The 25,901-nt window shown below is 54.3% G+C and overlaps 2 protein-coding genes across 7 annotated transcripts in view; one reads left to right on the forward strand and one right to left on the reverse strand.

Moving 5' to 3' along the window:
* Window positions 1-820: 820 nt before the first annotated feature.
* Window positions 821-8,800, reverse strand: LOC108349570 (uncharacterized). Of its 5 annotated transcripts, none has more exons than XR_005499045.2 (3): window positions 8,656-8,800; window positions 1,748-1,905; window positions 821-1,128 (listed from the first exon to the last, which is right to left on the reverse strand). XR_005499045.2 is itself a non-coding variant. In XM_039100938.2 (3 exons), the coding sequence occupies exons 1-3, from the start codon at window positions 7,278-7,280 to the stop codon at window positions 1,083-1,085; spliced, it is 468 nt and encodes a 155-aa protein (XP_038956866.1). In that variant the 3' UTR covers window positions 821-1,082. The 5 variants fall into 5 exon arrangements, 1 of the variants encoding a protein (XP_038956866.1); XR_005499047.2 differs by having other exon boundaries at window positions 1,748-1,879; window positions 8,656-8,783; XR_005499046.1 differs by lacking the exon at window positions 8,656-8,800 and adding an exon at window positions 8,294-8,634.
* Window positions 7,172-25,901, forward strand: part of Lrrc4b (leucine rich repeat containing 4B) — a 34,274-nt gene continuing 15,544 nt past the window's right edge. The window contains exons 1-2 of one of the 2 annotated variants that reach the window (XM_006229055.4): window positions 7,172-7,311; window positions 23,002-23,339. In XM_006229055.4, the coding sequence (XP_006229117.1) occupies window positions 23,037-23,339 (303 nt within the window). In that variant the 5' untranslated portion in view covers window positions 7,172-7,311; window positions 23,002-23,036. Of the gene's footprint in view, window positions 7,312-20,741; window positions 20,787-23,001; window positions 23,340-25,901 lie in introns of those variants that run through there. The other variant, NM_001271081.1, reaches the window with a different exon arrangement.

Genomic DNA, 25,901 nt, shown 5'->3' on the forward strand with positions numbered 1-25,901 from the left:
TAAGCATGGCTGATGTAGAGCCACTGTGTGGGCTGGCAGCACGGCTGTGCAAACTCTGCTTGGCCTACCAGATGTGGAAGAGTTATCAAGCATCTGTGTGTCCAAATAAAGGAGGAGCTGGAGCAGAGATCGGACTGGAAATGTATCAAGTCCCTAAGAAGTCACTGCAGAGAGGGACCACCTGGGGGAGAGAGGGAAGAGCAGAGAGAGCTTGGTCCCTGAGCTCTGTGTCCAGGGTTAGGGGCCAGAAAGGAGAGGCAGACTAAGAAGCCTTCTGTGGTGATGGAGGACTTAGAGAAGTGCCCATGGAGGTGAAGAGAAGCACTCGGCAAGGACAGGAGCCAAGAGCAGACGCTGGATCGGCCCTGGTGTGATGGTGGTGGTGGTCTAGAACAGAAGGCTGAACCCTAGCGGGTGTTTGGGGAAAGAACAGGAAACAAAGGCAGAGGTGATGAGACATTTAACCATTTCGTGGACGTGAACAAGAGTAGGGTCTTTGCAGAGAGGAAGCTATAAGGAGAAGGAGCTTGGAGATGGCCATTTTTGAAGACAGGTGATACTTGGCAGTCTTAAATGCTGTGCAGAGGGAGAGTGTTATGCTGGAAGGAGTTATGCTGCCTAGAATCCCCCAGTGAGGGGCTGGAGGTGACAACAGCCCTCAGTGTTCACACAGCTCATCTCCCCTCACACGCTCCCAGGCAGCATTCAGGTACATACAACATTGGAGAAATTGTGGTAAGTGTCCATAACCCACTGTCAGGGACCTTCCTCATTTCTGACCAAACACCTGGCAAAAAACAATACACAAACAAACAAAACCTTCAAGAAGGCTGTATGATTTATGATTTGAAGAGGCACAGCCTGTCATGACGTCTAACATCTAACAGTCCATCTAACAGCAGTGACAACAGCTCTTTGATGCTTCTAAGGAAGCCCAAGTTCATACCACCCCAGTTGCCCAAAGACCATCTCCTAGGCCTTTAAATAGAAGCTTCAGAGGCTAGCGAGATGGCTCAGCAGTTAAGAGCACGGCTGCTTTGACGAGGATCCGGGTTCAATTACAGCATCTGCATGGCAGCTCACTACAACTCCAGAGAATCTGGCACCTTCTTCTGGCTTCCATGGGCACTGCACAAACATACAGGCAGGCAAAACAGCAGACATATAAATTAAAAGTAAATAACTTTTTTTAAAAAAAAAGTTAAAGATTCTCTAAACCAAAATGGCAACAGGAGCAACACGCTGTACCTGGGTGATCTCTGTAATCTCAGACTAGAGCAGGTTCTCTCCCTCCTCCTCCCCTCCTCTCTTAAGGAACTGAAGATTGAACCCAGGGCTGCGAATGTGCCTGGCACGTGCATTACCACTGAGCCACGCCCCCAGCCCCTCACTGGAGGATTCTAGGCAGGGGATGTATTCCTGGGCCACATTTCAGCTCCTCCCTGGGGGATTCTAGGCAGGAATTACCCAGACTTCTTTTTACTTATTTTGAGGTAGGGTCTTCCTAAGTTGCTCAGGCTGTCCTTCAACTCATTCTGTAAATCAGACTGGCCTTGAACTTACAGTCTTCCTGTCTAAACCTCTCGAGTAGCTGGGATAACAGGCCTGTAACACCAGGCACAGTCTTATTAAACGGACTGGTATGTTGGTCATCCTCAAGAATGCCCCATCCCCTGGATTTGCTGGCTGATCCTTCACAGTGTCTAACTTTGTCCTGAGTCTGACAAGAAGCAGCTTAAGCACTCACAGGAGGACTTGCTTGGCTCCCAGTTTGCAGGTCCAGTCCGTCATGGAAGGGAAGTCAAGGAGGTGACTATGTTTCATGGCTGTGCTTGCAGAGCGTGAGGCAGCCTGCTCACATGACTGTAGCTCTTCACATCTTGGCAGAACAGGAAGCAGAGAGAACTAGAGGCAGATTGTGTTATAAACGTCAAGGCTAAGGCATTCTCGTGCTCATGGGCTAAGGCAGGACAATCAGGGGTTCATGGTTATCCTCAATTACCTAGGGAGTCTGAGGCTAGCCTGGGCTACTTGAAACCCTGCCTCAAAGACAAGCAGAAGATGCCAAATGTCCATGATGTATCACTGTTTCCATAAATGCACTGTCATAATGGTGCCGGCCATAATAATGTGTATATGTACATAACACATATACACATGCATTCACATACACACACACACACACACACACACACACGCAAACACAAAACCTTTCGTTCTTTTTGACTCTCACATTGTCCCCATATTTGTGAGTGGGAGCCCATTCCAGTGGGCTCTCGTGTCCTTTTGGTGTGACTGACTATTTATAGCTGTGCTTTCTGGTACAGTAGCTTTCTCAAGGTTACTTGATATTTGCCCTACCCTAGAGAGGGAAGCAGTCATTTCCCCAAGACTTGTAGGAAATATCGTGGAACTCAGGTTCAAGGTGGTATGCCTGCTCGCTCCAGCCACACTTTGCACTCCCTAAAAATGGCTTCACATTGGCCAAGATAAAGTGAGAGAGCTCCGTGTTCTTCACTGCTGTCCTCACTGACTGCCGTGTAACAGCAGACCACACTGCAGTACTTAGTGGCTCCAAATAGCAAAACCACCTCATTCCGTCCTAAACTTCCTGTAAGTCAGGAATTAGGGAAGGGCTTGGCTGGGAAGTTCTGGTCTTTGATTCCCTAAGGGAGGGCTAAAGACCTAGAGCCTCTCAGTGAGCAGTTGAGCTTTCCCCCAATATGGCAACCTTGAGAATTTTATCAGCTCAGAAGCTGGCAAAAACCCAAGGAACGACAACCAGGCAAGTGAAGCAGACGCTGCAGCCCCCCCACCCCCATCTCACCATGAAAGTTGCAGGCCACTGGCTGAAAGGCCACATGATTTCTACTCAAAGCAGTAATTTGTTTTGCTGTGCAACACAGCACACACGTTGAGGGCAGAGACAGCTTCGGGGAGTCAGCTCCCCTACTTTCATCACGGAGGTTCCGTGAATCGAGCTCAGGTGACCAGGCCTGATGACAAGCCTACTCACTGAATCATCTTCCCAGCACCCCCTTTGCCTTTCTGATGTGTTTTGACACAGGGTCTTAATAAATAGTTCAGGTGTCCTCCTGCCTCAAACTCACAATGCTGGGCTTATGAACTGCCTAACTTGGTTTTGGTTTTGTTTATGTCAATGTGTGTGTACATATATGCCTGCGTATGCAGTTGCGTTTATGTGTAGTCATGTAGTGTGCATGTATGTGCAAGTATGTATATGTACAGGCATGTATATGTACAGGTGCATGTGCACATACAGTGCAGGTGTGTATGAAGGCATGTGTTTACATGAACATGTGTGCATATATGGGTGTGCATGTTGTACATGTGTAGGTGTGGGTATTTGTTCCTGTATGCACAGGTGTGTTTATGTGCATATGTGTGTGTGTGTGTGTGTGTGTGCAAGCATGTATGTAGTTGCATACATGTGCATGTGGAGACCGGAAGTCATTGCCAGATGTCTTTCTCAGCTGTTCTTTGCTTTTTATTTTATTTTTAAAATTGTATGTGTATGAAGGCTTTGCCTTCATGTATGTATGCAGATGCGTCACATGAGTGTCTGGTGTCCTCAAAGGCCAGAAAAGAGCATTAAATCCCTTGAGACGACATTAGGGACAGTTATGAACTGCCATGTGGATACTAGAACTTCACTGCTGAGCCATCTCTCCAGCCCCTCCAGAATCTTGTGAGCCAGGGTGTCTTGCTGACCCTGTTTTGGCTGAACTGGCTGAACTGGCTGCCCTCTCTCCTCTTACTCAGTGCTGAAATGTCTGGTGCCCACCACTGTGCCTTTCCATTTTATCACCACGGCTTTCCCACAGATGCTGGGATGAATGCAGGTGCAGAGACCTCGGGAAGTCCTCTAGCTGGTGTTTTGACATCATGTATATCTTCAAGCCTTTCTGACTGAAGGATTACTGCCACTGTGTCTTACTACACAGCTGGTCTGATGGTTTGGGAACAAAAATACAAACAACTTATGGGGGGCACTTTCGCTCATAGTTCCTGAGGAGTTTTAGTGTATACTACGGGGAGCTGGCATTGGGGGCTCTCAGTTTGTCCTGGGGAAGAGGCTTAATGTGGGGGTCAGTATATTCTGGGGGCTGATGTTGGAAGTTTCCGTGTGCTCTGGGGAAGAAGCCCAATGTGGGATCAGTGTGTCTGGGGGCTGATGTTGGGGGATTTCACTGAGTCCTGGAGAAGTTTGGTGTTGAGGGGTTTTAGTGCATCATGGGGGTCCTGATGCTGGGGTTTTCCTTGTTTTCTGAGAAGATGCCTGGGGTTGAGACAGGAGGCTGCAGCTATTCACGTGGCAGAAGCAGAGAACTAGACCTGCAAAGGCCAACCCCAGTGACCCACTTCTGCTAGCCATCAAAATGGTGCCACCCACTGTTGGTCAAAGCATAAGCCTGGGGGCGGGTTGGGACTTCTCAACCCCAAGCTATAAGGCCCACCCAATACAGATTCTGCCGTGTGAACCAGGGGTGAAGGGCTGAGGCTGTGACTCAGTCAGCAGAGCAGACACCTAGACTGCTCTCAACCCTAGGTTCTCAGCCCAAGTCACGGTGATACATGGCTGTCATCCAGCATCTGGAGAGTGGAGGCAGAAGGATCAGAAGTTCCAGGTCATCCTCCTTTACCTTGTGAGTTTGAGTCTAGCCTGGGCTACATGAGACCCTGTCTCAAGGTTGCCACTAATCAGGACGAGCCTCGGCCGAAGATTAGGACATGAGGGCAGAGCTGAAGGAGGACTGGGTGGCATGGAGGTTGGCATTGTGCCTGTCAAACCTGGACTCCATCCTCAAAACCGGGTGGCATGGAAGTTGGCGTCATGTTTGCTGTTCTTGGGTCTTCCTGCCTCTCTGTGTCTCCACTCCTTTCAGTCTTTCAGACAGACCCCCTACCCCCTCCACCACCACCCCCATTGCTGACATCTGATGGTCCCTTTCTGCCTGTTCCCACTCCGTCTTCAGCATCCAGGCCTGAATGTGAAGCCTCCTCTCCCCAGCCTGGGGGTCTCCTCAGCCCCACCCTCCACCACCCTCTTCCTCCTTGCCGCTCTCTTATTCTCTTCATGGTTTGTGCACCTTCTGGAACAGGTCCTTGAGTTACCCTGTCCAATGAGGGTGAGCTGCCCAGGCTCAGGGTCTTGCCCACCCCTCCTCTAGCACTTACAGCCACCCTCCTCCACCCAGACAGCAAGCCTGGGATTCCAGGAGAACCAGCAGCTTCCCCAGTGTCCTCCAGTCCTTCCCTGGGAACTCTGGCCTTGGGCCCCAGACCCCTGGTAACTAGTGGCTGGATGTTCAGGGGGTGTAGACCTTCAGCCCCCACAAGCCCATACATCAGGCAGCTGACCCTCAAGCAGAGAACCCTGCTCCCCAGCAAACAGACACAGATCTGTGGTGCTACCAGGGACCCTGGTCTTCACCAAGTCTCTCATCCTGGCTTTGCCAGGCACCTAGTAGGTTCTGTTCCTGGCTGGACCCTTCTCTCTTTGGTTGTCTTCTGTGACTTTCAGCTCTGCATGTTCCTCAGTACCCACCCCAGCTACTTGTAAGGCACCCACCCATGACCTCACCCTTCTGTGAGCTCTAGGTCACTCTCAAACATGTCCAGGCTCTCAGCAAATGACTGTGCAACCCCTTCCCTTCCAGCTCCCCTGCTGGCTGCTGCTTCAGAGCTAGGGTAAACCTCCTGTTCTCTTGGACTCCAAGGGTTTTAAGAATAAGGACCCAGGCCCTGAGAGAAGTGGTCCTTACTCTTCCCCCTTTTCCCTATCCTAAGTCAGTAGCCAGGCTTTTGAGAAGGGAGCACAAATAGGGAAAGCATCTGCCTACCTTTAATACTGGAAGAACTTGGGGTGTCTGGCTGCAGTGAAACTGCTTCCTCCCAGCCCTCCTGGGTTCCTCTGTCCCAAGCCCCTTCCTCAATGCTAGGCAGGTGAGAGCATCCGCAGAGAAGTGGAGAAGAGCAGCGCCCTTGTGACCTCTCCCAGGCATCCTGCCCCACCCCCTCTTTCCTAGGCTGGCACCAGCTTCACACCTCTCCATGTGTCCCAGCACCCTCTGCCCTCACCTGGGAAGGTGAGAGTGTAGGGGGCTGGGCCTTGCCTCTACTCTGCACAGGCGCCTGGTCACTGACAGGTCTGGGGTGGGGGGTGGGGGATGGGGGGCTCAGAGCCAGCACTCCTGATCTTTCTCCTCCTTGCCAGGCCCAAGACTGGCCCCACTCCCCCCCCCATGAGACTCCCTCCAAAGCCCCTCCTAGAATGGTGACCGATGAGTCTGGCTAACAGTGGAGCTCCAGAAAACCCAGGCAACGCTCTCCCTTGTCCTGAGCTCCCAACTCTCCCCAGCTGTACTGCCTCTCTTTACCACCCACCGGCAGGTCCTCCTCGGTTCCCTCCTGGCATCCCTGTCCTGCCTCTACCTTCTGGCTCCGCGACAGCATTAACCCTCATCCTTCCTACTTCGTTCCAGCCCTCTCCCTATACTTCTTTGGCTTTCCTTCTCTTCTTGCCATCCCATTCCTTCCCGGCCTCCCTGCCCCCAATCCCTGTGTCTCCTCCACTGCTCTCCAGCCTTCCCGCCTCCCTCTTCCCCACCTTCTCCGCAGTGCCCATCAGGTTCCCTTCATCCCATCCATTCCATGGAGGTCTCAGAGTTCTCTAAGTTCGAGCCCCGTTCCCCTCCTCCCTCCTTCACAACGCCGCTTACACTTCCTCTTCTATAACCCCTTCTCTCCTCCACTCCCCTTTCTCTCCCTTCTCCCTCCTCCTTCCCTCTCCTTCTCCCTCCCTTCCTCCTTTGCTCCCTTCCCCCTTGGCTCCGGCTCCCCTTCCCTCCATCCTCCTTTCCCCCCTCTCCCTCCCCGTGCCCCCTCCCCCTTCTCGCCGCCTCTCCTGCCCTCCCTCCCCAGCTTCCCCGGCCACTCTCCCCTCAGCGCCCTCCCTCCTCCTCTTCCCTCCTCCTCCTCCTCCCGCTCCCCACCAGCATCAGTATTCCGCTCGCGTCCGCGGGACTCTCGGCTTCTCTCGGCGGCTGCCGCACCGTCCGAGCGGGGGCCGGGCCGGGCCGGGGCCTGGGGGGGTGGGTGGGGGGAGCGGCGGGGCCGCGGCGGAGGCGGGCGGCGGCCAGGCTGGCAGGCGGCGAGCGCGGTGCGCGGGCGGGCGGCGGGCCGGGCGGGGGCGGAGCCGCGACCCCGAGGACGCCCCCGGCCCAGGCCCCGCGCCCCGAGCGGACCCCGCGGGGCATGCCGCCCCTCGCCGGGAGCCCGGAGCCCGCGGTGAGTCGGAGCGCGTGGCGCGCGGGGACGGGGCAGGACGGGGCTGGGGCAGGGCTAGATGGGGACACGGATCCAGGATGGGGCCGGACGGAATGGAGACGCAGGACCGGGATGCGGGCCGGGACCTGGACCGGCGCCCCCGGCGAGGCGACCGCAGCTGGCGGACCGGCTGCGGACCAGGGCGGGAGTCCGCTCCCCCACGCCCTCCTCCCCGCCGCCGGGGGGCGTGCGGGCGATGGGGAGGGGGAGAGGCGGGCACGGGGTTTCCTTGGTGACCGCGCCTGGCAGGAGCGGTTGCCGTGGCAACCAGGGAGAACCGGGGAGTTTGGGAAGTGAACATGGGAAAGCCAAGAGGGGGTGACTGGAGAGGGAGGCAGCTTTAGATCCCACTCCCCAGCACCGATCCTCCTCCCTCTGGCCGCGGGTCCCGCCTCTCCCTCTGCCCCAGGACCCCCTTTCCTTGGACCCGCATCAGGCCCCAGGGCTGCGGTCCTTGCATGTCTCCTTGGGACTCCAGCTTACTCGGTGCTTTTCTCGAGAGGACCTCCCCAGCCACTGCCGGCCTCCCTCACACCTGTTCTTCCAAGGCCTTCTAACTGCACTTCTCCTAATCCGAGCCATCTCTGACCCTCTCCCCAGACGTCTCTCCACCCTCCTTCCTGGAGAACCAGCTTGGGCCTGCGCTCCTCTAGGCCCCATTCTTCTCCTTGCCTTAAGCTCCTAACCTTGCTAGCTGATAACCCCTTTCTCTTCAACCCAGGTCTTTTGGAGGTCCCATTCTATGACCCTTCTTTGCCCAAACATCTGTCTTCCTTTCTTCTCACCTAGGGTACTCGGATCCCACCTACCCCCAAAACCTCAGGTTCTCTCCAGAACCACTCTGCCCGTTCTCCTTTCTCCTAGCTGTCAATCCTAGGCCAGAAGCTCAGGCTCTGTCCAGGGTCCCTCCCAGGTCTCCACCGTCAGCTTCATCAGACTCCACCTCTTGGGCCAGGGGACCAGCCAGTCTCTCCGCTAGATTCTGAGTCCCCCGATGTTCTTGAGCACCATTTCCTCTCTGAGCACTCCCACCTCTGGCCCTTTCTTGCCCTGCAGCCTCGGGTGACTTTCTCCTGGCCGGGGAATTCTCCCGGGGAGCACCCCAGCTGGGCAGTGGAGGAGCCTGGGGTGCCTCTCGCCCCCTCCCCAGCTGGGAGCTGCCGCCGCTCCTCCCTCCGCACCACCCATTGCTATGCGCCTCACATCCCGAGTCCAGCCGCGCAGACAGGAACTCTGGGCTCCAGTGGCAGCTGGTAGTAGCTGAGTAGGCTTCCCTCTTGGTCCAGGAAGCTCTCCTCCCCATACCTCTCCCAGGACCGTGACCAGTCTCTGTCCTTTGGAGTATCTTCTGCCTGCACTTTGCGGCTTCCTCTTCCCCTTCCGACTTGCCTCCTCCTTTCCTTGAGCCTTCTCTGATTCCTTCTGGTCCTCCACCTCCTGATTATTCAAATACACACAGAAGAAGGGAGAAGCCAAAGAGAAGCTCTGCGGGAGGCTGTTGGGAGACACTCAAAAGAAGTCCAGAGAGAGGAATGGCTTCTCATGCACACACACACACACACACACACACACACACACACACACACACACACGAGGATGTTGGTGTTGATTTCCCCAAAGGGAAAAGTCAGTTGGGAGAAAGGGACACACATTCCCACTAAGCCAATACAGAGAGCCAGAGTCACAGACTCAGCGAGCCTGGGACCCACGAACCACTCTGCTAGAGGTGGAGAATATTCTGCCATGCAGAAGCTGAGAGGAGTCCAGACCAACCCAGAGGAAATTGGAGTGTGCGAGGAACACACACACACACACACACACACACACACACGCCGTGGAAGAAGTCCTCACACTTGGAATCCTGTGGTCACAGAGACCTGGAGGGGAGGACAAAGGCAGAAGCCCTCCTGTGCACACATGCACATGCTCCTCTCAGAGACAGAAAGTGAGGCTCTGAAGCTGACTCTGCCTGTAACTGTACAAATGAGTAACCCCACTGTCCACACTGTTGCTATGGGCTATGATTGAAGGGAGTGTGCTAGAGGGATGCCAGGGTCTGGGGAGCTCCTCCAGCAGTTGCCCCTCATGCCCCTAAGAGCACCACCAAGGTCTGTCACCCCAGAGAACAGCTGGACTGAGTCCTTAGGCTTCTAAGGCCCCTGACTGCTGGCAGGCAGAGCTCAGGCACACTGTCGGGATCCATGTGGAAGCTGCTCTCTGCAGCATAGATAGCCTGGCTCAGGCTTGGACTTTCCTGCCAGGGCTCGCTACCCACAGCATACATTTCCCAGTGCCCACCCAACTTCTTTACCAGGGCTTCTGTGGCAAGGTGTTACCTTGTTCCACCTGTCTGCTTTTCCCAGGGGCTGACCTGTCATCCTCAGTCTGGGATTTCCCTGAATTCCTGTCAGCCTTCTCTAACAGCAGCACTGGGAAACCCAAACTCCATTTCTACTCCCTTCCCTGAGTCTCCCATATCCCTGCCTGGTCCCTGAGGCCTGTGGTTCCCTGTATTTGGCCAGGAGGAGGGTGTACCTACAATCCCAGCATTCATTAGTCTATGACAACCCAGGCAGGGCTACACAGTGAGAATCGGTCCCCCAAACAACAGGTGTCCACAGAGCAAGAAAGGGGTAAGGGGGGGCAGGGATTGAAGCAGCAGGAAAATGCAGTCACCTCTCGCAGCACCTGTGCCAATGGCAGAAAGAGTCCCTAACACAGATGCCCACGGTTGGAGTCTACCTGGAACCCTGCAAGATGCTACCGTGTCATGTGTAGCCTGTCTTCATCCACTGACCATCACTAGGGCACCAACTGCATGTCCAACAGCCTCATTCTCTGTGTCTGCTCACAGCCAATGGCATGCCAGGTTTCTCCGGGGGCTTAGAGGGCAACTGTACCTTTGCTTTGGGTCAGATTGGAGAACAGGAGCTTTGGGAACACACACACACACACACACACACACACACACACACACACACACACACACACACGGTCACTTGATCTCAACTCCAGGTCAGGAAGCAGATGTTCGCCTCTTGGTAGGTGACCGTGGCCAGTCAATAGTTCACCCATGTTCTCCCTGGACCCCTGTAAGAAGCACATGTAAGCTTGTGTCTACATTGCAGGGTTTCCGCATTCTTGCTGGGAAGAAGTTCCTGGTCCTAAGGCTAGGATGGCTTTGCCAGACAGAGGGTGGCAAGAGAGTAACTACAGTGGCAGGATACACCTTGTTGCCTGGAAACCCACACTAGGCTGTTGTCGTGGTATGTGGGGGAGGAGGGGCTGGTTGTAAAGACCTAGAGCTGGCCAGCGAGGGCCCTGCTATAGGCGGGCAGGAGTCCATCCCAGAGTGTGCTGATTGTGAAGCGGTGAGGTTTGGGCAAGTTAAGCTGAGTAAGAGCGGACAGGGAAGAAGGAGGGACAGAGATGAGCCTAGGGACTGAGGTAAGTCCCAGCATCCTGAGCGTAGTTCCAGAGCCCTTGTCTAGACTCTCCGAGGATGGTGGGATGAGGAAGGTGGGACGGTCCATGGAAGGGTGGAGCACTGCAGGGCAGGGCAGTAGAAAGCTGTCCTGGTCTTGCCTAGAAAACTCCAGGACACAAGCCTAGTGCAGTCGCAGCAGCGTTCGCAGCAGATCCAACCTACGAGCCAGCCTAAGCCAAGATTGTGTGGGGGAGTCCTCCCAATCCTGTAGCAAGTAACCCTGGCAGAGAGGCACTGCCACCCCATCCAGACTGACAGAAGAAACCGTGGCCCATAGGTGTGAAGCACCCACTCCAAGGTCAAGTAGCTACAGAAGGCCTCAGCCACTCTGTAGACAGCCGTGCAGAGCTGTGCCTCTGCTTTACACAGAACAGCTGAGGCCCGGCGTTGGGAATGTCATAGGACGTTAAAGACACATGGGCATTTGGACGGCTAAAGAGACATTATGGGTCTCAACCTGCCCTAGTGACACAAACCTGTCATCTCAGCTTCTTGGCCTTTAATCCCATCACTTGGGAGGCAGAGGCCAGCCTGGCAATATAAGAGAAACCCTGTCTCAAAAGACAAAACAACAACAGCAGCAGTATTCAGTATTCATAGATAGATAGATAGATAGATAGATAGATAGATAGATAGATAGATAGATACATAGATAGATACATAGATAGATACATAGATAGATACATAGATAGATACATAGATAGATACATAGATACATAGATACATAGATACATAGATACATAGATAGATACATAGATACATAGATACATAGATACATAGAGATAGAGATAGAGATAGATATGGCACCTTCTTTGGGCTGGGGAATTGGTTCAGTGGTTAAGAGCACTTCTTGTGGTTGCAAAGGACCCAGGTTCGATTCCCAGCCCCCCACATGGAGGCTCACCATCTCTTTGGGCACCAAGCACGAATGCATTGCACAGACACACATGTGAGCAAAACACCCATACACATAAAATAGTAAAAATAGATCTATAAAAAAAAGGACCGTAGCATGGTTCAGAGGTAGATCCTCTGCCTAGAATCCCCCAATGAGGGCCTGGGATGCGGCTCAGTGGTACAGCCCCTGTCTAGAATCCTTCAATAATGCACGAGGGGCGTGGTTCAGAGGTAGATCTGCTGCCTAGACTCTCCCGGGGAGGGGCCGGGGATGTGGCTCGGTGGTAAGCTTTTGTCTAAAATCTCCCAGTTGGGCATGACTCAACAGTAGAATTCCCATCTAGAATCTACCAGCAAGAGAAGCTGGGGCACGGTTTGGTGAGAAAAGGCTTGCCTACAGGCAAGAAGACCTCGGTCCAATTCTTAGTGCTTTATGTATTTTGAGACGTATGTGTGTTTGTTTTGCCTGCATCTGTGGAACTGCACCACATGTGTATCTAGCACCCGAGGAGCCATTGGATGTCTGGAACTGACTTACAGAGGTCTGGGAGCCATGTGTGAGTCCTGGAAACTCCACAGGGCTCCAGGGCAAGGGAGCAAGCACTCTTACCCACCCATTTCCCCTGCCCTGCTTACGACCCTACAATTTTTTTTAATTGTTATGAGTATTTAGTTATTAGGGTGTGTGTATGCCTGGTGTGCATGTGGAGGTCAGAGGACAACTGACATCTTTCCTCTCTTTCCACCACATGGGTTCCAGGATGGAGCTCAGTGCCTCAGGTTTGGTAACAGATGCCCTCACCTGCTAAGCCACCTCACCAGCCCCACATCACAGCACTTTAAACAAGAAAGTTTCATAATTTGGGGCTCTCTGTCTCTCACGCTTGCTCATACCCAGAACCCCTGAGAGGACTCGGGGTTCCGGGCTGGCTCGGGCTTTGACAATAAGTCTATTAGGGATCTGTTTGTGGGAAGGAGACCAGGACTATGGTCCTAGGGGATCCGCTCTCCAACATATGAACATCTCTAACCCAGTCAGAAATGATGGAATTCCATATGGGGTAGGGGCTGAGTCATGGAATGGGGAAGCTTGGCCAGAGAAAATAAACTGTCACTTTTTCCAAGAGTCTGGGACAAGAAGGTTGTCATGAGTTTGAGGGCAGCCTGGGCCATCTTGTCAAAAAAAGAAAAAAACCCTAAATATGAATGGTACATTCAAATGTAGCAGTCACTGAGGGACCTGTACTGTGCCTGTCTTCCTTTGTGTTAGCTTTGTAGGGTGGGGTGGGGGACTTGGGGGCCATTAAAGAGCTAGAGAATAAGTCTGGGCTCAATAAGGCTCCCCTCCCCCAACCCTTCCTCCCAGGAGACAGTCTGAGAGATGGAAGAGGGTAGTTTCTTACAAAAAGATTTTATCAGAGCCCATTGAAGAAATGGGGTGTCCCCTATGAACAGGTAAGGCTTTGGCAATCCCTTTCCAAGGCCACATAGCGGGCTAGTCATGGTGGCGGGTTAAGTTCAAACACAGCCCACCCTGAGCCACAGCCCTGGACAGGGTGAGGCAGAGGGTTTACAGCACAGGCATGGATAGAGGGAGACAGAATCTCTGGCTGCCCCTCGGGGAAACACAGAACCCCACTCCTCCCGGCCTGCACACAAAGGAGCCGTGCGCAGCCTGGATGCTCATGTGTGTCTGGGAAAGGGTGTTGTTTCCCACGACTTTGGGATTTTTATTGCCTTCACTGTGACCTTTGGGTTTTCCCTTTTGAGACAAGGTTTCAAACACAGGGCAAGTTCACCTCAAACTCCCAGCTCTGCCTGTCTCCCAGATGCCGAGATGCTAGGTCTGAGACACCACACTCAGCTGCTAGAGCACCCTTCGTTTCCCCAAAACAGTCACAGGCCCCACAGCCTCCGCTAGAGCTTGTCCAGTTAACGCCATTTCAATATCCACTAGTTCCAGATTCAAATGTAAGTGCTCCCTCTCTTCCCCAAGGAACAGGTTTTGGAAGTCCTCATTCTACCAGAAAGCCCGCTTGTGTGTGGTTGTCCAGTAGGACTACATTAACCTTGGGCCTCAGAATACTCTTCTGTGAAATGGGCTGCCATGGCTCTGTCACATGGGTTTCTGGTAGGCCTAGATCTTCCCCCACAAGAGCCCTGTAGGAGACAATGTCCTACCATGCTATGGGAACTGAAGCAGAGGCAGCTCCAGCCAGGGCTGGGGGTTGGCTGTGCCAAGCCACATGTCCTGCTACCACTGATGTTTAAATCCTTCTCAAGTGAGTGGCGAGCTCAGGCTGGGCGAGGTCATGTCCACCCATCACCACAGCCCACAGAAGGCACAGGAGTGTAAGTTGAAGTATATTTCAACTGTAGTCACGGTTGCCAGCTGGGGAGGGCTCAGTGGCCAGCTGTGGTTGGTGGGCACTGGGTTCTCTCACGTGGCTTGGACCTTTCTGTTAACTCCAGAACTCCATTGGGCAGGGCCATGTCAGAATGTCATAGTTGCCCTGCCCTGTAACTGTAGGTCCCTGCCATGCTGCTGTGTCCCCATCCCTAACCTCCAGCTCTGTTACATAATAGTGCCGGTTTGTGCCCATTGCTCCATAGGGGCAGCAGGCAATGCCAGCAAGGGCAGATTGATGGCGGCGCAGGACAAGGGCCTATCACTCCCCCCACCCCATGGCTATTCTTTTGAGACAGAATCTTATGCAACCCAGGATGGCTTCAAACTCCCTCTGCAGCCCAGAATGACCTTGAACTCCTGATCCTCCTGCCTCTATTTCCCAAGTGCTAAGATGAGAGTTGTATGTCCCATGCCTGGTTTATTTGCTGTTATGGATGGAGCAGAGCCCCTGGTAAATGCCAGGTGAGCTCTCTACCAACTGAGTCACACTCCCAGCCTGTGTGCTTGTTTCTTATTTAGAGGGGGGGGTTGAGACAGGATTCCGCTGTACAACCCAGATTGGCCTGGAACTTAGAGCAATCCTCCTGTCTCTTATCTCCTGAGTGCCAAAGTCACAGGTTTGAACCATCACACTCAGGCTTCATCTTCCTTTTCAGAGTCTTCTGCCCTCTGCTGGGCTGTGCGTACCCACTGCCTGGCATGAGGGCAAATGCTGGGCAGGCGGCTATGCACTCAAGGCCCGTCTCTGACTTTACCTGCCCTGTGCGTCTCCCTTAATGGCTTTCAGATCAACAAAGGAACAGGGTCCTCCTCTTCTTCACCTCCTCTGCCTCTGGGTTTGATGGTTTTGCCTGTTGTCTTTTTATTCTTCTCCCTTCCTGTCACTTGGGCTCCAGCCTCAACCTCCACTGCCCCCAGCCTCCACTGCCCCCAGCCTCCACTGCCCCAGCCTCCACTGCCCCAGCCTCCACTGCCCCCAGCCTCCACTCCACCAGCCTCCACTGCCCCCAGCCTCCACTGCCCCAGCCTCCACTGCCCCAGCCTCCACTGCCCCAGCCTCCACTCCACCAGCCTCCACTGCCCCCAGCCTCCACTGCCCCCAGCCTCCACTCCACCAGCCTCCACTACCTCCAGCCTCCATCACCTCAGCCTCCACTCTGACTTCTAGCTTCTCCACTCCAGACAGAAGAGACGGGTTTGGGCTCCCAGGGCTCAATTATGCTGTCCCTGACTTCCCAGTAGCTTGCTGGCTAGAGGAGACCCCTCCTGCACACGTGTGACCCTCTGGCCTGCTGTTACTCAGTAGTGTATGAGCTCTCAGCATGAGAGCAGAGCTTGGGCCCTGTGCATTTGGGCATCTGACCCCTGTCACCTTCTAGTGGGAGACAGACAGCTGAGAGACCTGGAAATGGCTACATATAGAGGTTTGGTGACATGTCAGCTGAACAGAGACCAGATCTGGGAGGAGGAACCACCCCTGTGAATGTCCTGAGAGGTCGCCACTGTGTGCTGTAGATACTGGCTGTGCTGAGGGGTCACCTGAGTAGCCCTGGACACTCAGGACGCTGTTCTGCCCTTTTCTCAAGGATCCTTTGCTCCCATTTGAGAAGACATCAGTGCCCGGGGGTTATGTGTTCACTCTTACTCTGAAAGAAAGCCCTGGAGATGTGCGCAAGCAGGGAGCGGGCTGGTCTGCATTCATTTCCTTCCACCAGAGCCTAGACCACCTGTCCACCTCTCCCAGCCTTGCTTATGGCTGCTGTCCCAGGAGCTGTGGAGCCTCTCCTCCACCCAGAGTTGTGGAAGTCCTCCTTTAGCTCTGACTGCCACCCCTCTCACTGCCTACCCTGCAGCAGGCAGTTCCCTCTCTTGTCCTCACCTGATGAACTTACTCAGGCACAGGAGTGTGACCGACAGGAATGCTTCCTGCCTCCCTTTTCTTCTCACCCCGCCTCCCCTGGGTCCCCGAGTTTCCGATCTGCCATCTGCCTGAATCCTCTCAGGCACTGTGCCCAAGATGGAGCTGGAGCTGGGCAAGCAGCTGTGTCAGGAGGGCTTAGCATCTTGCTTGAGCACCTGGACCCTGGGGGTCTCTGGTCCCTGTCCTCGGCCCCACTCCAGCCTGCTCAGCTGTCTGGCTTCTCCATTCAAGGCCTGGCCAAGGCCTTGTCCCTAGGCAGTCCTGCCTGGCCGCAGCCAGTGTCTCTGAGTCAGCATCTCAACCTGGGAGCGGGGCTGTGGCTGAGCCTTCCAGGGGCCAGTGGAGTGTTCTGTGCTGGGCACCCTGGGGCTAGGAAGGAAGGACAGGGCTGTAGCTGACTAACAGTTGGCTACTTGGCCAGCTAAATCATAGCGACCTCTGTGGGACTTATCACTGTGGTCCCTGGATGACTCCTGGAGGCTCTCTCTCTCTGTCTCTCTCTCTCTCTCTCTCTCTGTCTCTCTCTCTCTCTCTCTCTCTCTCTCTTTCTCTCTCTCTCTCTCTCTCTCTCTCTGTGTGTCTGTCTGTCTGTCTGTCTGTCTGTCTGTCTGTCTGTCTGTCCTGTGAAGGCCAGAGGTCAACATCAGTGTTCCTCAGAGATCTGCACTGTGGACCTGTGGATTCTGGTTTCAGTGTTGGTTTGGTTTTGGCTTTTCTTCTTTTCAAACAGCTATTTATTGTTTTGTGTGTGCGTGCGTGTGTGTGCGTGTGTGTGTGTGGTCAGAGGACAACTTGCAGGAATCTCTTCTCTCCCCGAATTAAACTCGGATTCTCTGGCTTGGCCACAGGCAGCTTTATCCACTAAGCCCGCTCATCAACTTCATACACCTTGTTTTTTAACAGGGTCTCTCATTGGCCCAGAGCTCACTTATTTGGCTAGGCTGGCTCGACTGGCAAGCCCAGGGATCCTGTTTCCTCCTCCTCCTCTTCTTCCTCCTCCTCCTCAGTACTGGGGTGCAAGGGTACCCCCAAGTCTAGCTTGCCCACATTGCTTCTGGTGACTGAACTCAGCAAGCGCTTTGCCCATGGACCTCTCATCCCAAAATGATAGATAGATAGATAGATAGATAGATAGATAGATAGATAGATAGATAGATAGATGATAGATGATGGATAGATAGACAGGATGGATAGATAGGTGTGTGTGCGTCTGTGTGTGTGTGTGTACGTGTGTGTGTGTGCGAGTGCGTGTGTGTGTGTGTGTGTGTGTGTGTGTGTGTGTGTATTGGCAGTACTTGCAGTGGAAGTTGCAGGAGGGCTTAGCATCTTGCTTGAGCACCTGGACCCTGGGGTTTTTTTGCACACTAGACAGGAGCTCTACTACACCCCCAACCCCTCAATGGGGGATCTAGACACATGCTTTACTGCTGAGCTACACCCCCAGCCCAGTTTTTCTTTAGAGACAGAATCTCATTAAGTTGCCCAGGCTGGCCTTGAACTTGCCATCCTTCTATTCAGCCTCTGCATAGCAGGGATAACAAGTCTGTGCCTCCATGCATAGCCTCTTTTTTAACTCTATAGTGGACCTTGACCCGGTGTCTAAACCTATCTGTTTGTGAAATGGGGAGTGCCAGCAGTTCTTAGAGGGCTGCTGCCTAGAGAAACAACTTTTTCTTCAAGAAACACTACAGAAGGGTGTGGTGTCCGTGCTGGTAACGTACTCACAGCTGCGTGCTCTGGGCCTGCTCGAATGCAGCCTGGGCCTAGAACTGGCGCAGGTGCACACTCAGAAAAAGCCTCTATCGCTTCTCGGCCGTTTGGCTAAGATCGAGTGTGCAGAAAACGCCTCTAGCTGCTCTCTGCACTAGTTTGGCCAGTGTGTAGCTCCATGAGCGGGTTCTGGTTCCAAGCAAAGATGAGACTCCCCCAGTGACAGGTTATTTAGAGGGGCGCACAGAAATGCACCCGGATCTAACCAGCCGGAAGGTACTGTGTCAAGGGGGAAGGGAGAGAGGGAGACCTGAGACACAGGTGTCCAGCCAAAGGCAGTGACCTCCTGCAGTCGAGACTTCAGGTGAATGGATGTCCCAGACTGGTGTTTGCCTGGACTGGGTGCAGGTGTGTCTGTGACAAGAGGCAGAGGTGTAACCTACCAGGAAAGGTGTGAGGCCCACATCGACACAGTGCACCCATCCCTTCCCTCACCTGGCATTCCCTGGCACCAGGATCTGTCACAGGTTTCAGAAATCAAACAGAGACCAAAGCAGATGAGACCCCACCCTTGGGGATCGTGCATTCCAGTAGATATGGTCTGAGAGTTTAGGTACCAGTAACCGGAGGGAGAAAGGAAATGCACCAGGCATCACCGTTCAGTGAGAAAGCAGTGTCAGCCAGAGTGAAGATACAGGCAGAGTGAAGAGCAACTGCGAAGCCTTGCCCCCCCACCCCCGTCTGGTGCTTCGCCCTCCCAGGAGGGAGGTCAGAGCAGAGGCTGACTGAAGAGTGAGGTTTCCAACCTCTATCTGTGATTCAGAAGTCGCTGGAGGGCCCTGAGCAGTAGGGACCTGGCTGGCCACTTGAGGGACCAGACACTATGGAACAGAGTCCAGGCGGGGGTGAAGTGACCGCCAGGAGCTAGCTGAGCCTGAGCTGAGCTGTAGTGTGAGCTTTCTAGTGTTGAGACAGGCAAGCCTGTGTCAGGGAACTACTCTCCCAGCCTCCAGCCGCTAGGGCAGGGAGCCTGTACTAACCTCCTCACAGTGGAGGACACCAGAACTCAGAAGCGAGGCCACAGGGCAAAGAAGCAGACTCAGGGATCCAGCTCCACCCCTTCCCAGAGCTCTAACCGGCACTACTTCCATTTGTGGCCCATGGTATGCTGAGCCTTGTACCCATACATAAGCACTTGGCATATGCTCCAGTGCTTAGCACATAGTAGGGGCTTCATAAATAGGTTTTAGCTAGAGTAAGGGGGAAAGGAAGGGATGATAGATGGGCAGAGATAAAGAAGTAGAAGAATGGATGGGTGGATGGATGGATGGATGGATGGATGGATGGATGGATACATAAAGGGATGGGTAGAGACATAAATGGATGGATGAACAGATAAATCAATAAATGGATGGTTGATGGATGGATAAAAAAATGGAGAGATGGCAAAGGGATGGATAGATGGATGTGTAGATAAGTGAACTTATGAATGGATGGATGGGTAGCAGAAGAAATGGAAGGATTATAAAGGGTGGGATGGACAAAGAGCGAAAAGTAGGTGAATGGAAGGATAGATATATAGATGAGAGGATGGATAGATGAGTAGAGGGTGAATATGTAGATGAATGGATGGGCAGATGGATGGACAGATGGATGAGGAACAGGTTGATGGGTGGATATATAGATGAGTGGGTTGGTGCATGATAGATAGATGAATGGATGGATGTATGGACAGATGGAAGGAGGAATAGATAGATAACAGGATACATGAAGTGAATAGGCAGAGTGTAGCTTCACAGCCTGTTCTGCAGAGGGCACCAGGAGGTGGGTATTAGTCTGTGGCTGAGGCAGGGTGGGGTGGCATCAGGGATAGCTTTCTTTGTGGCAAGAATGAGTGCTGGCCCCCACTGAAAGGTTGATGGTGACATGGGCCTAAGTTGGCTGGCATAGGTTGGCTGGGCTATTGGAATGGGGTGGAATCAGTGGCTGCATGAGGTAGTGGGGGGTCCTGGAGCAGATGCAGGACTGCCAGGATGAACCCCGATGAGGCAGGCGGGATGTCTTGGTCCAGCGGCATTGAGTCCATGCAGCCCAGCCTGGTTCTGCAGCCAAGGCTGCTGTGTGTGTGTGTGTGTGTGTGTGTGTGTGTGTGTGTGTGTGTGTGTGTGTGCCTGCCATGAGGCTCTAGCTTGGCACAGTCCAAACCCCTCTCCCCTGGCAGCCCAGCCGACAACCTTCCTCCCCCGCTTCCCCCGACCTTCCCTGACTGCCCAGAACCAACGGGTTAATTAGATAACGGAGCCTTTGATTAGCGGGGGAGGGGGAGGCCACCCCCCTGGCCGAGCTGGCTGGGAGGGGGAAGTTGAGTGAGGGTGGAGGGAAGGAGGGAGGGAGCGCCCTCCCCGCTGGAAGGAGAGAAAGAAGGAGGGAGGGGGCGGGGAGGGAGCGAGCTGGGCTCTGCACTGCCGTGTGACTAGAAATTGTAATCGCAGAGAAAGGGAGCGAGGCAGAGCTGGGAGAGGGACGACGAGGCAGGCCCCAGGACAGACAGACAGACGACAGTGGGAACCTGACTGAGCCAGGCTCCCAGCAATGACAGAGTAACAGGGACAGTGGAGGAGGAGGACAGACCGACAAGGGGTCTGGTGGTCCTCGGGGAGGCAAGACAGAGTCGGGGAGCTGGGGAGAGGGGCAGAGGCTGTGTCTGTGAGTGAAGAGAAAGGAAGCTGGTGTTGGGGGGACTAAAGTGGTGGGCACAGGACCAGAGGAGGCAAGGTTTTGCTCGTGTGGTGGCCAAGAGAAGAAGGCCGGGCTCCCCTAGAGGGTGGGGAGGGCGACAGACGGGGGGGGGGGTGCAGGGAGACCCAAGAAGCCCCTGCGCCCCCCCCCCAGCACAAGCTCAAAGGGAAGCAGTAGGAAGCTAGGGTGGCAGGGCCCCGGGGCAACTGCAGGCATGTGGAGGGGGGGGCCTGGGGCACAGAGAGAAGGCCATCGGAAGCCGAGCCGCCAGGGTGAGTGTCCCTCAGTATGTGTTCTCCGGGAGTGGGGAGACAAGGACAAGGAGATGGTGGTGGCAGGAGAGGCGGGAGGGGAGGGAAGGGAGCTGCTGCAGAAGCCTCGACGGGGTGTGCACTGGCAGCCTCGGTGGGGGAGGAGACCCGGGCGCTGGCCTGGGGGATGGTGGGCTCAGTGAGCACAGCACCAGACCCTTGGCTGGTCACTGCCAGAATATCAGGAAGTGGGGATAGTGGAGCAGTGTGGACTGAGGAGAAAGCTCACTAGCCACATGGGTGGGAACAAAGACCCCCGGCCCCTGCTGAGACAGGCCAGTGTAAGGCAGCAGCTTCTGGTGGCCAGCCCTGAGGCAGGGGGGCCTCTGTCTCTCGGTCTCTGCTTTGCTCCTTATGCCTCCGCTTCTCTGATTCTGTCTGTCTCTGCTCCTGGGCCCATCTCTCCATCTCTGTCTCTCTTTTTGTCTATTTCTCTGTTTCTGCCTCTCTGTCGTGGTCTCTGTCTCTTGGCCTCTGTCTATCTCTGTGACTGTTTTTGTCTTTGTCTTTTTTTTTTCTTCTCCCTTTTCTATCTTTGTCTCTGTTTCCATGCCTCTCACCATCTCTGTCATTTCCTCTCAGTCTGTCTCTCTGTCTCTCTCCATCTCTGTCTCCATTCCCAGCCCTGCCTTCACACACTTGCTCGAACACACCGCGGCAGCGGCACACATATTTCTATCTGGGTTAAAATCTTGGAGGCTGCAGAAGTGTGTGTGTGTGTGTGTGTGTGTGTGTGTGTGTGTGTGTGTGTGTGTGTGTGCTCATGCGCACCTGCATGGGGGGCAGGCAGCCCTGTGTCCATGCATTTAGAGAAGCCGTGTGAGGGTGTGTCTGTCTCTGCTGTTTGTGTGAGTGGGTGGGTGATGGTGTTTATGGGGACCCCCCTCCCTGTCTCATGGGGAGTCTATGTGTGTGAGCACTCGGGGATGTCATGTGGAGGGGGCCGTTGGGAGCCAGAGGGTAAGTCCTGAGGCCAAACCCCCTCTGCCATCAAGTGGGCCTTGACATGGCCTGACACAAAACCCAGCAGCTTCCGCCTTCCACAGGCTGAGCGGCTGATGCATAGGAAGGGCGCCTGCTGTGCTGGCTGCAGTCACTGTCCTTCCTGCGCGCCATTTGGTTAGCCTGAGTCCCTCCCCCCTGGGGCTCAGGAAAGCAGGGGACAGGCTGGGGGGTGGTGGTGACAATGACACTGACTTCCTGTGTCCCAGACCCAGACATGGGGATCCTTACTGCCCCATTCCCACTCCCTCAGCTCCCTCAGCCCTATCCTGCGACAGCCGCTGGCACGGGTCCCGCCACAGGCTGTGCTCCCATGGAGCACCTGCAATCTTGAGGCACAGGGGCACTGCTATAGTCTCCAACTGTGCTGCCACAGGGTGAGGGTGCCCCCACAGCCTCCCGCCTCTGCCAGAAGCCCAACTACCGCCCATCTTCTCTCGATTACTTCTCCTCCATGTCTAGGACAGGACAGACCCTGAGTGGAGGGGGGGATGACCCCAGGGTGGGAAGAGGGAATACCGAGATGAGCCTTCATGGCTGGTACTGTCACACCTGGATGGAGACCCGCAGGGGAGGCGTGGAGGGACGGGAAGCTGCCTCCTAGGAGACCTGCAACCTTTCAGCCTTTGCCTCACTGTCCGTCTGTTCCTCTATCTCTACACACTCACCTGTCTATCTGAAATCAATGCAAAGATGCAATTTTTAAAGTTATTTTTTTTTACAGTGCTGGAGGTGGAAGCAAGGGCCTTGGGCATGCTGGGCATGGGCCCTACACTCAGCCACATGTTGCCTTTTTAGTTTTGAACAAGGTCTCACTGCACTGCCCAGGCTGGCTCTAGCACAGGCTGGCCTGGAACTTTCAATGTTCCGGCTTCATCATTCGGAGCAGATGAAAAGGCAGCCCTGCAATCCCAGGCCTGGCAGGACCTAAGTTTGAATCTAGCTGACTTTGCCATTTACTAACCAAGTGACCTTGGGCACAAATGTCCTCTGGCCTCATTTATCCTTTCTGCAGAATGGCCCAGGGGAGGATGTGTCCTGCACAGGAAGGCCAGGTCCCTGTACCTTTGGCTCTGGTGCAGGGGTGAGGGCTTCCGTTGGAACTGAGCCTGATGAATCCTGGGCACCCTGAGTTCCTGTTGCTTACTGACCAACACGCTCTCTCTTCCCACAGCCCCCCAGCGTACCCTCGGAGTATGAACATTGAGGATGGCGCAGGCCCACATCCAAGGCTCCCCGTGCCCCTTGCTGCCGCCTGGTAGGATGTCCTGGCCCCAAGGGGCTCTCCTGCTCCTGTGGCTCTTCTCCCCACCCCTGAGGGCCGGTGGGGGCGGTGTGGCCGTGACTTCAGCCGCCGGAGGAGGCTCCCCGCCAGCCACCTCCTGCCCAGCAGCCTGCTCCTGCAGCAACCAGGCCAGCCGGGTGATCTGCACGCGGAGGGAGCTGGCCGAGGTGCCAGCCAGTATCCCCGTCAATACCCGCTACCTGAACTTGCAAGAGAACAGCATTCAGGTGAGCACGCCTCCGTCGCTGGTTGGCCCGTGGGTCAAGGCACAAAGGGTGCAAGCTTCTGCCCCACTTCTCATCCCTCTCATCCTAGAATTCCTGGTGTCTGCGCACCGCTTCTCGCGTCCTCGCCCCGCCCACCTTTGCGATGTATTTCCATGTAGGCTGTGTACGTTTTCCTGGGGTGCCTGTCACACCCCCACACCACAGGACAGGGTGCCTTGAGGTAGCCAGGAGAGGAACTTAACCATCGCTTGTGTTGGCCTGACATGGCATCTCCCAGAAAACCTCAATGCCTTCTTCTAGAAAGTGGGGGCTGGTTCCTTCCGGTCCTGGAGAACTGACTGGGTGAATGATGGGGGCCGAGGGGATCGGGGTTTAGGGTTGGTACTGGCACAGTGGTCGGTGGAGGCTGCAGGTGACTTTAGCTGTCTTTTGGCTGCTGCACACACTTCCCCATTCGGTGGGGCTAGGGGCTGTGCTGGTGGCAGAGTGAGCTGTTGGGAGCCGCCTCCCACCTCTGCGCTGTGACATTTGGAACAGGTCTTTCTACAGCGGGGAGGCTGAGGTGGAGCTGTCCTAAGTGTTGCCGAGTGCTCAGCAGTGCCCCAGCCAGCTCCCAGCTGTCTGCAGACAGCGTCTGTGAGCACAGACACGGTGCTCACCCCCTTGAGGATTTTGTTGTTGGTCGGTTGGTTCTTGGGTTTTGTTTTGCTTTTCTATCTATGTGTCTGTCTGTCTGTCTGTCTGTCTGTCTGTCTGTCTGAGATAGGGTCAGGAACTCACTTTGTATCTCTGGCTGGTTTGAAACTCTTTCTATAGTTCAGGCTGCCCTTAAGCCTGCTCTATAGCCCAGGTTGCCCCCAACATGCAGGACCCTCATGCTTCAGTCTCCTGTGTGTAGGGACTACAGTTGTGAATCACCATATTTGGCTGAAGGCCACTGCCTTAAAGGCATCAAGTCAACTCCAAGTCTTCATGTAGACTGCCTTGTATCCATGTCATCCAGGTGGGAGAGAGGAGGGCACCCTCAGAGAAGGTCCCAGACCCCAGTCCTCAGCAGAGGGCTCTGTGGCCCTACATAGCTCTTTCGAAGAGGCAGACTCCAAAAAGATTCAAAGCTTGGGGGGTCGAGGGGAAGGATGGGTTCTTTCTGGGTGTCTGGGGAGCAAGAATGGGCAAACCAGAGAACCTTGAGACGCAGTACCACCACTGTACCTGCCCTTATCCAAGACATCTCCAGCCCCACCTCACCATTTCTACCAGTTCACTTGAAGTCTGCCCCCCATCTCTGCAGCTGCAGCCTCAGCTGGGCTGTCCATGCCCCACGCTGGGGGCAGACCCTCTGCCACAAAATGGAGCTCATCAAAGGATGAAAAATAGCAGGAGAAATAAGAGCCCTCGCTCGTCACTGCTTAGGCAGTCTGCACGCCATTGCACACCACCGTGGAGGCTGCTGACCTCCCTGAAAGAAAGCTGGGGTGCAGAGCAGAAAGACCAGTGGGCCTGACCTCCATCAAGGGCCTGCCGTCTGGCGGGCAGGAGCTGCTCTAAGAGTAAGTGTAACACCGGCCTGGCATGGCAGTGTGCACCTATAATCCCAGGAAGGTAACTGTCAGGGCCACCCTGGGCTACACAGTGAGTTCCAGGCTAGCCTAGGTCACAGAGAGATCATGTGTCAAATCCAATCAACAAACCAACACACAACAAAAGAAAAAAGAATAATGGTTTTAATTATCCATATTTAAAAAAAATCAACACATCCCACCACCCAGATATAAATAACTGTTTACATTTGTTTTCATACCTTTCTGGGCTTATGTAAATGCATCTTTTAATTATTTATTGCAGAATGAATACAGATTAATTTAGGAAAGCTAGAAGATACACCTAGATAAACATATAGAGACAAAAGCTACTCACAGTCCCACAGGCTCAGATAGCTCTCTTTCCCGTCTGGAGTCCTCAAGCTGATGTCCCCAGCATGTCCTCGGGGTCCTACCTGGCCTTTGCTTGTGTGCATGCATGTGCGTGTGTGCATGCGTGCGTGCGTGCGTGCGTGCGAATGTGTGTGTGTGTGTGGTGTTTATGTGCATGTGGAAGCCAGAAGTAGATGCCAGGTGCCTTCCATAGCTACTCTCTACCGTCTTTTGAAGTGGGCTCTCTGTCTGGGCACAGATCACTAGGCTTACTGGTCAGCAAGCCTCATAGATTCATGTATCCCCCTGGCTTCCTTGCCAGCACTGGATGACAGATGTGCACCACCATGCCTGGCCTTTCCACTGGCACTGGAGCTCAAATGAACGCTGGTCTTTTGTACATCAAGCAGTTTCCCACCAAGCCATGGCCTCAGCCTGCTTTCTTCTCAGAAATGAGAACCACAGTGTTCAGTGCTGTCCTATGGTTGGGTTTTGGCACCTGGCGGTACAGCCAGGAACATCTTTCTCAGGGCTGTGTCATTGCTGGGCTTTTGTTTTTGCAATATTTGGGGAAGGAATCTAGAGCCTCCAATGTGTGCTCTACCACTAACCACTGGGGGATTCTAGGCAGGGGCTCTACCACTGAGCC

The sequence above is a fragment of the Rattus norvegicus genome, chromosome 1 (assembly GCF_036323735.1).
Source record: "Rattus norvegicus strain BN/NHsdMcwi chromosome 1, GRCr8, whole genome shotgun sequence".
Taxonomy (NCBI): domain Eukaryota; kingdom Metazoa; phylum Chordata; class Mammalia; order Rodentia; family Muridae; genus Rattus; species Rattus norvegicus.

Bases quoted from the DNA above. Each gene is read 5' to 3' on its own strand.
- LOC108349570 (XM_039100938.2), bottom strand. From the start codon at position 7,280: ATGCCCCGCGGGGTCCGCTCGGGGCGCGGGGCCTGGGCCGGGGGCGTC. The intron at 1,906-7,016 runs GTGGGGAGCGGG...ATCTGCCTCTAG, and splicing joins CGAGCGGAATACTGATGCTG to TTCTCTCTGCTTCCTGTTCT. The intron at 1,129-1,747 runs GTGAGTGCTTAA...ATGTTTGTGCAG, and splicing joins GGAGCCAAGCAAGTCCTCCT to TGCCCATGGAAGCCAGAAGA.